The 13525-nt window shown below is 45.0% G+C and overlaps 1 protein-coding gene across 1 annotated transcript in view; it reads right to left on the bottom strand.

Annotated features, from left to right (window-relative positions):
• Positions 1-3880: 3880 nt before the first annotated feature.
• LOC146179385 (uncharacterized) overlaps positions 3881-13525 on the bottom strand; it is a 50403-nt gene continuing 40758 nt past the window's right edge. The window contains exon 6 of the mRNA XM_084580183.1: positions 3881-5948. Within this exon, the coding sequence (XP_084436309.1) occupies positions 5811-5948 (138 nt within the window). The 3' untranslated portion in view covers positions 3881-5810. The remainder of the gene's footprint in view (positions 5949-13525) is intronic.

The raw sequence follows: 13525 nt of genomic DNA, 5'->3' as shown, positions 1-13525 counted from the left end.
ACTGCAGTGGGCTCAAAAGGGTCGCCGAGAGGAACGGTCTTGAGGCCGTCTAAGTGTAGCGCCCACAAATCGCTCATTGCTGACAATAAATGTTTTCCAATCCAAAACGTGGACGCAGCGCGTTACTGTTCTGCAATCAGTTTTTCTCGGGCAGGTGCACCAGTTCCGAGGGAACCATGGAGACTTTTTAATCACCAATATCTCTGGTGCTACATTACGATGAGCTGTGCCATATGGGCTGTGACAGGTGAATTACCACTTATCAGTCTGATAAACATGCTCATCATGAAAATCGGCTGAAACCATCTGCGGATTTTTTTTTTTTTCGAGTTGCAATCAACCCGACGAAGTCAACTGCCTCAGGCTGAGGGACTCCGTAGTGAAGAGTTCCGGAAGTTTTTACCACCTGGGGTTATTTGACATGGTCAGATATTGCATCAGTTCGCTTTTCGTCTCGATCGAAAAGCGACCACCGTGGCCGATATTCAGTCCACGTCTATGAGGCCATCAGTGCAGCGCTCTACCAGAAGCCACCGCGGCGGAAGAATTTGCGATTAGTGAAATCGACAGTGAAGGCTATTGTACAATATGGAGCGCTCTACCACAAGCCACCGCGGCGGAAGAATTTGCGATTAGTGAAATCGACAGTGAAGGCTATTGTACAATATGGAGCGCTCTACCACAAGCCACCGCGGCGGAAGAATTTGCGATTAGTGAAATCGACAGTGAAGACTATTGTACAATATGGAGCGCTCTACCACAAGCCACCGCGGCAGAAGAATTTGCGATTAGTGAAATCGACAGTGAAGACTATTGTACAATATGGAGCGCTCTACCACAAGCCACCGCGGCGGAAGAATTTGCGATTAGTGAAATCGACAGTGAAGACTATTGTACAATATGGAGCGCTCTACCACAAGCCACCGCGGCGGAAGAATTTGCGATTAGTGAAATCGACAGTGAAGGCTATTGTACAATATGGAGCGCTCTACCACAAGCCACCGCGGCAGAAGAATTTGCGATTAGTGAAATCGACAGTGAAGACTATTGTACAATATGGAGCGCTCTACCACAAGCCACCGCGGCGGAAGAATTTGCGATTAGTGAAATCGACAGTGAAGGCTATTGTACAATATGGAGCGCTCTACCACAAGCCACCGCGGCGGAAGAATTTGCGATTAGTGAAATCGACAGTGAAGACTATTGTACAATATGGAGCGCTCTACCACAAGCCACCGCGGCGGAAGAATTTGCGATTAGTGAAATCGACAGTGAAGACTATTGTACAATATGGAGCGCTCTACCACAAGCCACCGCGGCGGAAGAATTTGCGATTAGTGAAATCGACAGTGAAGACTATTGTACAATATGGAGCGCTCTACCACAAGCCACCGCGGCGAAAGAATTTGCGATTAGTGAAATCGACAGTGAAGACTATTGTACAATATGGAGCGCTTTACCACAAGCCACCGCGGCGGAAGAATTTACGATTAGTGAAATCGACAGTGAAGGCTATTGTACAATATGGAGCGCTCTACCACAAGCCACCGCGGCAGAAGAATTTGCGATTAGTGAAATCGACAGTGAAGACTATTGTACAATATGGAGCGCTCTACCACAAGCCACCGCGGCAGAAGAATTTGCGATTAGTGAAATCGACAGTGAAGACTATTGTACAATATGGAGCGCTCTACCACAAGCCACCGCGGCGGAAGAATTTGCGATTAGTGAAATCGACAGTGAAGACTATTGTACAATATGGAGCGCTCTACCACAAGCCACCGCGGCGAAAGAATTTGCGATTAGTGAAATCGACAGTGAAGACTATTGTACAATATGGAGCGCTCTACCACAAGCCACCGCGGCAGAAGAATTTGCGATTAGTGAAATCGACAGTGAAGACTATTGTACAATATGGAGCGCTCTACCACAAGCCACCGCGGCGGAAGAATTTGCGATTAGTGAAATCGACAGTGAAGACTATTGTACAATATGGAGCGCTCTACCACAAGCCACCGCGGCAGAAGAATTTGCGATTAGTGAAATCGACAGTGAAGACTATTGTACAATATGGAGCGCTCTACCACAAGCCACCGCGGCAGAAGAATTTGCGATTAGTGAAATCGACAGTGAAGACTATTGTACAATATGGAGCGCTCTACCACAAGCCACCGCGGCGAAAGAATTTGCGATTAGTGAAATCGACAGTGAAGACTATTGTACAATATGGAGCGCTTTACCACAAGCCACCGCGGCGGAAGAATTTACGATTAGTGAAATCGACAGTGAAGGCTATTGTACAATATGGAGCGCTCTACCACAAGCCACCGCGGCAGAAGAATTTGCGATTAGTGAAATCGACAGTGAAGACTATTGTACAATATGGAGCGCTCTACCACAAGCCACCGCGGCGGAAGAATTTGCGATTAGTGAAATCGACAGTGAACACTATTGTACAATGTATTAGTGCATGTGAACCACAAAGGTATAGTAAAGCAGCTTTGCCTTTTTTCGACGCAGGAAACAAAGTAAAGAAGTTTGCTGCTGATGCTGCTTTAAGTTTGAACTCATAAACGGGAATATTGCGGCATTCTCCACGGCCATGAAATTTGATTTATCATTATGCTATATCATATACGAATATAGCTAGGTTTCTAACATTGTCCACAGATCGATGGAAAGCAAGAGAAACGAGGTCACCTTTTCTAAACACGTTCTACTGTTTTGCACGTAGTAAAAAGAGGCATTTAATGAATGCCAATGCCACCATGACAAATTATCTGCATTTAATTGTATTAATCTTATATGCCCCTCTGCTAATTCCAGTCAATAACGAAGTAAAAAAGAATCAGTGAAATGTAATTCTGATGAACTTCTCATATATCCCCTCCTCCCTTTCCCTAATTAACACAGCACCTCATCACCATACATGCACACCATAAGAACCATCATCACGTGATGCAAGGCGAGGCATAAAGTTTTTTGCACTTGAAAGATGCTCATTCAATCATGTGCACTTAGCAAATGCTTGTCAATACAGTTGAACCTTGCTGCAGCGAAACTGATAGGGCATGTAAAAAATTTCATTCAGTTGAAAATTTCATAGTGGGGAAATCAGCCCAAACACACAGAGACTGCACTACACATTCGAAAATTGTGATTTATTATTGGTACTCCCGCAATATCAATGTTAGGGGTACCAATAAAACAAGATCAAATCAAATGTCGCATTTAGTAAATATAGTAGTGCTACAAGATACGGATTGACTACAACTCTGATTAGGAAGAAAACGGCAGCAGTTAACCTGCTTCTTGTCCCAAAACAGCTAGCCCAAACGTTGTCGTTCACAAGCAGTGATGGTCTTCATGTGTCCCTGTGGGTCAGTAGAGGCACAATTGATTCAAGTGAAATATTTTAGGGAGGCAAAGGAGTATGGACCTACAAATATGTACCTAGTGGTGGTCATGTACTTATGTTATTGACAAATACAATTTTAAATCAGTCTTCTCTAGCAAAGTATTTGAAGTGGAAATGTGCTGCAAAAATCAACTGTAATGCGTCAATTTACATAGGCCCTTTCTGGCGTGGCAAACAGACTTTTTAGAAATACAGCTGCAGTGCCTTCACTGTTGTGTACATCCTGCGAGCACTCTACTACAACTGGCAAATTTCTTGTTCCCAGTGTATCAGTGTTGTGTGCACCAGGGAAATCATGCAACAATAGTAAATAAAAGGGGGTACTGCGCACAGAGACATGGACGAGAATGAACACAAGTGCAGACTTGCCCAACAATGCACTCTCTGTAATTATGCAACGAATCATTTTTTGCAGACAGGCCTAAATGCACTTGTGAAGTGACCACAAAGAAGCAAATAACGTGATTCCACGCACACTAATCACACTATTTATTTATTTCATACATACTGTTGGCATCATTTTGAGGCCTAATCAGGTTCGCATGAAATTGACACAGCACAGAAGTAGCTTTTTCGTTTTCACTGGTATACAAAGGAGGATGGGCCACAGCACGTAGTGACAATGCCGTGAAAAATTTTCAAACTCTTTTGCAAAGTGTGACATAAATATTTCAAGTGACATCTGACTTACGATCAGGTAATGAATTCAAGCCACTCTCGAATCGCCTACAGAAAACAAGTTTTCCTTTTCACTATTTCACGGCGATGACATAGGGCTTGGCATCAACTTTGTGAAAATTGCCAGTACACGAAGTCAAAGCTACATACAATGGTATAGGACCTACATCGTTTCGATTCACCACCTTAGCACCATTCGTCAACAGCAGGTGCGAACCCTTGTAATGAGCCCTGGAGCAAGCCAAACGTCAAGGGCAGTTGAAGTCAGTAACTACAACTCCAGTGCAGTCGTAGCACAACAACGGCAGTAAGCCTGTCAGGCTATCGCTCAAGCATTACGATTCAAAATGCAGGCACCGAGCGATGAACAAGTCTTTTTTTAGGCCACTTGCAATCATAACATGTAGAGACATAAATCAATATATGCATTTGTATACGTCCAAGGTTTTCATTTCATGCACCTTGATTTCCCCATAAATTTTCACATCAATTGACATCCGTCCATGTAACAAAGTACCAACTGCCTCTATTTCTTCCTTAGCCCTACTTTCTATTAGTTAGTGCCACAGCCATGCTTTTGGGCCTTCTGTATGCACAAATAAATTCATGAATCAGGTGTAAATGCTATTAATTACCAGCAGTGTGTTACACAGCATGTTCCGCATTAGTAGAGGGCATGAGGCTTACACGGATACAATGTATGAGGTGATGGCTTTACGTCACATGACGGATGCAGCGAAAGTGACACATGAACAATGAGTAGTCCGAGCTGAGCACCAATGTTACAAAGCAATGGTGAGTTGAACGTGTTCTCACTTTATTCGTGAACACGCAGGTCTCGGTACACGACACAATGAAGACTAAACGTCTGACAGTTAAAAAGAAAAAATAATGGCATGCACACAACACAGTAAACATACAACTTTGAGCATGCATGATTTTCATTCAGTGGGGGGAAAAATATGAAAACATCATAGTAGTTTGTACAGTCCTGAAAAGAATCTAGGAATTTCACGTACATCTTAAGCCTATAACAACACCCGAGCAGCGAACTGGGCGTCGTGTGAAAGCCCTGCTGGGAATTCGGTTTTATATATTTTTTTTCTTACTACACTTCCTTTTGGCACATCGCGCAGCCAGCCTTGCAACGTAGCACGATAGACACGGATGTAACTGGCTGCCTGCCACGACACCGTCACAAACAATATCTTAAACACTAAGGTTCGAGAAAAGAAAAAAAAACTAACACTTTACGGGCACAATCTTCTCGGTAGATTCACTTTAACCATGCCACTAGCGGCTTCATTCTCACTGTTATCCCCCAAGGCAGCAGCAAATCATGTTAATGTTTGTCTGCTTTGCACTCGACACAGTGCGTCTTTTTCAATTTGCAAGCATGTAAACAAAAATACCACTTGCCCCTGTACCACTAACAATAACAAATATAATAGGGAAAAAAACAAAACATGTCGAAGCTCACTGGAATCAAAATTCTCGCTGTCGCAACAGGTACCATGCCAAATATTTTCCAAGGCACAACTCTCATCTCAACTGTCTTTGCTTCACCCCTTCTTCCAGTTCCCTTTTCTACACTTTTTTTTTTTTTGCAAACGCGAGATTAAATCACCGTAATGCCCAAGTTCAAAGGGTGCCCTGTAGAGCCACAGCTTTTCCCATCAAGCTGTCAAAGCTCTACCGCTTTAACGGCACACCGCTACGGGACTGGACGAACGAGGCGCTCTGCTGTCTGCGTGCTTGCGTCCCGAACTGCACCCTTTGTCGCTCGATCATTCTGCTGCAGGGCATGAAGTTCTTCTGCCACGATCTTGGCCAGGCGACGAAGGACTACGTCCTGCAATAAATGAAAAAAAAAAATTTATTTAAGTGCTTATTCACTTACCGATATCCAGAGTCTGTTCAGGCAGTGACAAATGAAAAGAAAATTTGGAGGACACTTAAGCTCCGCTTTAAGAGTATGACGCAGCTCCTCTAGCCGACCTTGGTTGCACCATAGTCGGATACAACTCAAGAAAAAAGCGGCAGATGGCCCTCAAAGCGCCCCTGTGCAGCCGATAGACCGATACAGCTCGTCTGCAGCAACTGCAATGCATGATTCCTCCACGACGCAAAGTAATTGGCTATTAAAGCATTTCCAGTTATATGTAAGTAAAAAGCTAAACATCAGACAAGATTATCAGCTCGAGAATTTTGATACATTTGGCTTCTTTGGTATAGTTAAATTTCAAAAACTGATTTTGTCTTCTCTTCAGCAAAGGAATACACAGGCCACCTGTATCATACCATAGCGTGACAACGCAGCATGTGGCAGATGAAAGGGGATCACCATGGCTTAATCAGATGAACCGCAGAGTCATGATAACCGAGAGGCTATTTACATCAACTCATGCTTTTTTTTTTTTTTACACAGCAGTGCGCTCAATAAGATGGACATTTACGCAAAGCCCTGAGCCACCACAGCCAAGCCTGCCGATACTACAACATGGCTAAGATCCATCAGTTCGAGCAGCAATGCTCCCAAGGGAGGCAATGGGTAGAGACCGCAGCCATACAGTTTACAGGTCTCTCCAAAAGCTTCCGATACGTATAGACAAGGTGAATGCTTCCTGACAAAGCGGCTCGTGTTAGGCTGCCTCACTATCTATGGTCACATTAATACAAGCAACCAGCACATCACGCTGCATCACATTAACTTACTAATTCACTTGCTTTCACGTAAGTGGAAGTAATAGTAAGGAAGGTTTGGCTTGTGAAGTTTAACGTTCCAAAGCGACTCGGGCTATGAAAGACGCCGTAGTGGAGGGCTCCGGAAATTTTAACCACCCGGGCTTATGTAACGTGCACCGCCATCGCACAGTATACGGGCGCCTTGCTTTTCATCTCCATCGAAAAGCGACTGCCATGTTCAGTACTCCCACATCCTTGGGCACAGCAGTCGAGCGCCCCAACCACTATACCACCACGGCGGGGCAATAAGGAAGGGGCGGATTAAATGTAAAGTGCTACTGTCGCATTCATGGAAACAAGACTAAAGTTAAGCAGGTACGTAAGGTTACTGCCTCTGCATTTCACTCCTTATAGGAGCCCAAGCTGGAGTTTGTTCCACAATGCCAGCACTCAGTTTCTGACAGAGCGGAGCGGAACTACAAAACCCAAGCGCAGCCGCGGCCGCGCAGCGCACAGCTGTCTGTGGAGTCTGCACAGCCCGCCAGCGTGGGAGCGCGTGCACACGCAGCAAGAGAATGAGGAGGAGGGGGAACAGTCGCATACAGATGCGCGCAAAGCCAGTGCTCTTCACCGGTGGAGTTTCTTGTTTTTGCATTTTTTCGGCTCCCCAGCTAACAAAAAGTCTGGCTTTTTTTATTGGTGCTTTCGAAAGAGAGAAATTATGAATAACTGATAGACTGTCGTCATTGCGCACCGCTTCAAATCCTGAGAAACGATTGCCGCGAACATTGTTTTCAATGAGCACTTGTTGGCAGGATCTAAGACAAAAAAAAAATCATGAACGCGGATTGGCTACTCGAAGGCAAGAGGCAAGCAACAGGCATTTTGAGGGACCTAAGGCAGCACCTCTTGTGCTGATAAGGTGTGGGAGAGTAAAGAATAATGCGGAAGCCCCGATGTTTCTGTTCATGCTGTTCAGAGAATGGAGTGTCCAGCTTTCTTGTGGAGAATCATTGATACGAATGTACACAGCGACGAGTGCTCCAGGTGCCGCTTGGGGAGCTTGACTTCCTTTTGCGACTGCTCAATTGAAAGGAGCCCATTCAACTGTTTGGGGACAGATGTTTTAGGCAACCCCCCAACAAGGTCAATGAAAGTAGACGTTGCCACCCATAATGACCCATTTGCTTTAGCATGGTGATTACATAGAATGATACCGGCGCCGTGGGGCCTGTTTTCAGCGCATTTTGGAAGTGTTCCCTGCAAAGGCACAAAGCATGTCGCCTTACCCTTTGGTTCATGCCGACAGCGGCCAGGGGGAGTTCGTTGCAGCAGCGCTGCGATCAAAAATCAATGACCTATCTACCTTTAACGATTAGAGGATTCTAACAATCTGGGTCACTTGAGGAGCCGAGGGATGCCATCTTTGCGGCAGTTCTCTCTCTCCATGAGACAAACACCAAGGAAATGCGTGAGGAGCTTCTGACGCAAGGAGGACAGTTCTCCGGGAAAACCTTTGTCTTCGTAGTTCTACAGCTACTCTGTGCAATCCCTAGTTCACTCATCTCTTCAAGCAAGTGCGTAGTTTTAAGCTCCTTAAGCAGGATCGCATACGAGGATAGAACGATTGACATATCTGCTATTTGAGGTCGACTCGGTTCCACGATGGCTGCTGTGGCCCCGCCAGGGACAAACAGCGGTGCAAGATATGGTCGGTACAAGATACTTTAACAAAAAATGTCCGACAACTACCCTGTTACCATTTATCACACAAGTTGTACGAAAAAGCATACCGTCATTGTACTTTTTTTTGGCCCCTTGCTTGGAAAGCGACGGTGGCCAGAATGCAACCGGAGGAGGAAAGAAACAACCGCAATTGCATGCGTAAACACGTGCTGGAATGCAGCGCGGAGCAGTCAACAGCATGTGTTTCAATACAGGGGGGAGCAGACGACACGGCCGTGCTGCTAGGAGGTTTTGCAGAGGTTTCCATGGAGGGCGCTGAGGCACAGAGTGCCACAGTACCCCCTGGCCCAGGTTGTCTCCTCGATACCAGTCATAGTGGTGGCAACTGGAGCGTCAGTTCCACAAGTGGGAAGCGTGGGGATCGATATCCGATCCCTGGCACACCTTTCTCATGACTATAAGCTTTGCCCTCGCCTGGTTTCTCTAGGGTTAAGTGCTGGGGAAAATTGATCTTTGGCCGCACCTGAAGCAGGCCGGACACACGTTCCCCATGTCGCTGACTGGACATGCTCCCCTTGTGCGATTCAAGTCAAACAAACTTCTTGTTCATATTATTTACTTTATCTTCAGAACTATGGTTTCTAAAACTCAAAAGTACCACCACAGACTGAGTGGCAACATTTCTCAGAACAGTACAATCAAGTCCTTTATGGCAATGCCCTTTAGAACACAGACTACTGTGCATCTCTAGAAAATGACAAGATAACCTTTCCAGGTGCTTTGTACACAATTCAGTGCATTGCAAACTTGCTGGGTTTTTCTTACCGATGTGCCCTAGTTAGTGACATTTGCTTCTGCTCGGCAAACTGAGCATCTGTTATCTTGCCATTAGGGCACCTTTAGCACGAAAGCACTTCTACCCCACCTATCAAGATTTCATGGATGTCAGAAAGAATGTGAGGCTTCAGCTGGATTCAGTGAGGGAATAGGTAGTTATAGCAATCCAGCAAGCGATGCTCAATTTGTCAATGGCCCTGCAGGATATGAGTGACAACGCACGGTATAGTAGATTAGGCATGTCTGACACACGTCAAGGTCCACCCGAAATTCGACCCTGGAATGACTTTGGCCAAATTTGATCGTTGACAAGTCTGCTTGGGCTCAGACAAGAACTGGCTTGAGCCATGGCCAAAAATGGGTTAGCACATTCTTGACATTGCCAGGACCCATCCCTGAGCTTTGGGTAGCCGATCCTCACAGATCACTATGCCAAAACATAAAAATTATTTGACCCACATTCAAAATCGGCTTGCCCACCCCTAAGACTGACTTTGCCCAATTCGAAAACTGAGCAGACCCATATTCGGAACAAACTTGGCCCATCACCATATTTTGGCCTGCCCCTTAAGCTAGGTCAGAAATAACTTAAATGTGGACAGATAGTTGAGATTTGAACCCTTATGCAAGATTATGTTGGTTGTCAATTTTATACCCGCAATATGTGAGCCAGCATAGCTTTGTGACCAAGGAACTCTCACATAGAACTGAAGGAGCAGCAAGCACCATCAAACTGAAATGACAACATGCATGAAAGGCATCAAAGCCTTTGTGTTATGAGTAAAGAGAGGAAGCCGCTCAACTAGCACCCTCCAGTGGAAATGTTTTTTTTTTTCATCAACTCAAAAGGAAGCTTCCAATTGTAAAGAAATGCTGCCTAAGCATGACGAAGCAAGACGTACCTGATATGCATAGTGTGTCTTGCCAGATGAAATTTTAGTGTGCATTGCATGTCATTGTGGACGCATTGTGGATTGTGGACGTGTGGAAAGCGATACTGGCCGACTTGGTGAGTAAGAGCTGCAAAAAATGTGCCATCAGTAACAGCATGGATGGTTCCGAGGACGACTACCGTCTTTGAGAGTGGCGATGAAGCCCCGGATGGTGGCAGTGAAAGCGGCGACGATTGAGAATCGGAAGACCAATGACACTGTGGCGGTCGTTTGAAATGTTCTGAAAACGAAATGAAAACGAATGCTTCCGATTGTAAAGAAATGCTGCCTAAGCATGACGAAGCAAGACGTACCTGATATGCATAGTGTGTCTTACCAGATGCAATTTTAGTGTGCATTGCATGTCATTGTGGACGCATTGTGGATTGTGGACGTGTGGAAAGCGATACTGGCCGACTTGGTGAGTAAGAGCAGCAAAAAATGTGCCATCAGTAACAGCTTGGATGGTTCCGAGGACGACTACAGTCTTTGAGAGTGGCGATGAAGCCCCGGATGGTGACAGTGAAAGCGGCGACGATTGAGAATCGGATGACCAATTCAACTGTGGCGGTCGTTTGAAATGTTCTGAAAATGAAATGATCGAGTGTGCAGTTGTATTTTACTAGTGCTCATTTTTTTTTTTTATCTTATCAATGTGCGGTGAAATGATCGAGTGTGCAGTTGTATTTTACTAGTGCTCATTTTTTTTTTTTATCTTATCAATGTGCGGATTATAAGCAAGGACTTTTTTTTCCGTGGAGTTCAAAGTTAGGGGTGCAGGTTATATGCAGGGGTGAGTTATACACGAGTATATATGGTATCTGAGCTTGCAAACCAAATTCAAGAATACAGCCAACAGCTTTGAGACAAAATTGGCAGAAGCGAGGGCCTCAGAGGCAATCTGAGTACCGCCCGATCATGGCATCTTTTAAAAACATAATTGATCCTATCAAAGGTAGGCATATATCTCGATCGATTGACACAAAACCATAAATATGACACACAGGCACTCCTACAGAACCTTAAGAGCCTATATGGCTCACCAGGCACTCCTCACTCTCCTACCGGATTTCATCGAGCCCTCAAATATTGATTTAGACAGGGACATAGCAATAGAAGAAGTCCGAGCAGCACTTCACAGACTCTGGAACATAATGCAGGAAAAGTTCTGATATCAAATGCCGCCTTCAGGAACCTAGATGACCATTCCCTGCAAGAACTTACCAATATCTACAACAAACATCGGCAGAGAAGCACACTGCCAGAGGAGTGGGCACACAGAAGGGTCATCCTTATACCTAAACCTAACAAACCGGTCACCAAAGAAAATATGCGCCCCATCTCCCTTACCTCAAACCTAATTCAGAAATTCATACTGGTCAGACGGCACGGCCACATGGAAGATAGCGGTCAATACCTACACTCGGTGATTGGTTTCAGATCTCGCCTATCCATGCGAGATGCCATGCTTCAACGCAGACAAGCAATTCGGACCCCATCCTACCTATACACGCTAAAGCAGCACTGGCAATTGACCTCAAGAAGGCATTTGATAACGACAAGCATGAAGCCATCCTAAAACTCATTATAGGCCTAGCGGTTGGCCAGCAAACATACAATACAAAAGAAATTTCCTGCAAAAACCAAACGGCAAGCATATGCGTAGACAGTCTACGTACATGCTGCTACACACTAACAAACATAGGCACCCCGCAAGGCTCCGTGCTGTCACCTTTCCTTTTTAGCGCTTGTGCGAAAGCTGGGATGTCACCAAGGTAGGCTTCATCTGCTCACCAGAAAAATCTGAGCTTCTCTCAATCCCGCTAAAGGGTAGAACGTACCACACTCCCATCAGAATCTGCATAACACGGCAGAGAGGTCCTACAGATACAAACCATTTGCATCCTGGGCCTCTACCTCTAACATCACACAAGATTTACTGAAGTGCATTTACGAGCCCAATATCTGCACCTGACCAGCACCACTACCGAAAGGCATACGCTCTCTAAAACTCCAAATTTTCATCCCCACGAATTGTAAATCATTAAAAGCTCTCCTCAAAGAAATTCGTCACAGGCTACGCATTCGACCACTCCCTCATAACATGACCAAAACTGCAAGCGATGGGAAGCCAGGGCCTTAATGAACGATACGGCGATGAGCAAAACACCACACGGATGGACGCTGCAAGTGATCAGCACGAAACTACAACGGGCGGTTGCATACAACCTACAACCTACATACGTAAAAAAATTATCCCAGGGCACTAACCCACAGAAAGCAGAAGAAATAGCTATAGCGCTTGCGCTGGGCAGCCCCATTGCCACCTATTCTATACTCAGCGATTCAAAAACAGCGCTGCTATAATATGCCAGGAACAGACTCCACCCTACAAGAGACTTTGAACCTTGGGAATATATTAGGTAGGGTTTAATGTTCAAAAGCATTATCAGCTAAGAGCGATGACCCAATGAAGAGCTTGAGTAAATTTCCGCCACCTGGTGTTCCTTACTGTGAAATGACAATGCGCAGTGTATGGGCCCCTTGTGTTTCACCTCCACCAAAATGCAGCTACCGCAGCCATGACTGAAACCATGTCCTCTAGATCAGCAGTCAAGCACCCTGGACACAAAATTTCAAGTCTGTCCACAAATGTGACAAACCTGAATACTGTGCCCCAAAGGGGTTATATAACAACTAAAATGTACACGCAACCAGACAGAATTAACCATATGCCTCATCCTGAAGTCCTCGAAACCAGACACATTTTACAAAAGTCATAGCTGAGCTTGATGCATTGCCTCATGAAGTGCAATGCACATCAAGTATTGGAGGTTTGGTCCAGAACATTCTTTTCCGAAAAAAAATTTAAACTGAATCTTTTGAGTTCATCACACAGGTACCTACACTCCGAAAGAAAGGGAATTCCTTCACTAAACCTATATCTCCATTATAGACTGCAGAACCACAATTGTGCCCTTTTGGAGTGACAGGCAGTTTGTCCCTTTCCAATGATAAACATGTACAACAATGTGTGTTTATCCAAAAGAGTGAATAGAACAACTGTGGAGAGCCTCAATGTGGACAACTTAAGCATCGTTACAAACTCTGAGCAAGCTGCAGAAAGTTTTTATCATAAAGCAAACAAGTCATTAGATTAACCACCATAGCAATAAGTGCTTAAAAGGTGAATTTCAAAACTTGACAGGAACTGTTCCACAAGACTTCCAACAAGAACTCTGCCTAAGCCAGGTATAATGACCAAAAAGAGGTGCATCAAGGGTTATAA

This window comes from Amblyomma maculatum, chromosome 9 (genome assembly GCF_055883805.1).
Source record: "Amblyomma maculatum isolate TAMU_Amacu chromosome 9, ASM5588380v1, whole genome shotgun sequence".
In the NCBI taxonomy this organism is placed as follows: Eukaryota; Metazoa; Arthropoda; class Arachnida; order Ixodida; family Ixodidae; genus Amblyomma; species Amblyomma maculatum.
Note: the sequence above shows the minus strand (reverse complement) of the source record. Positions and strands in the feature narration are given on the sequence as shown.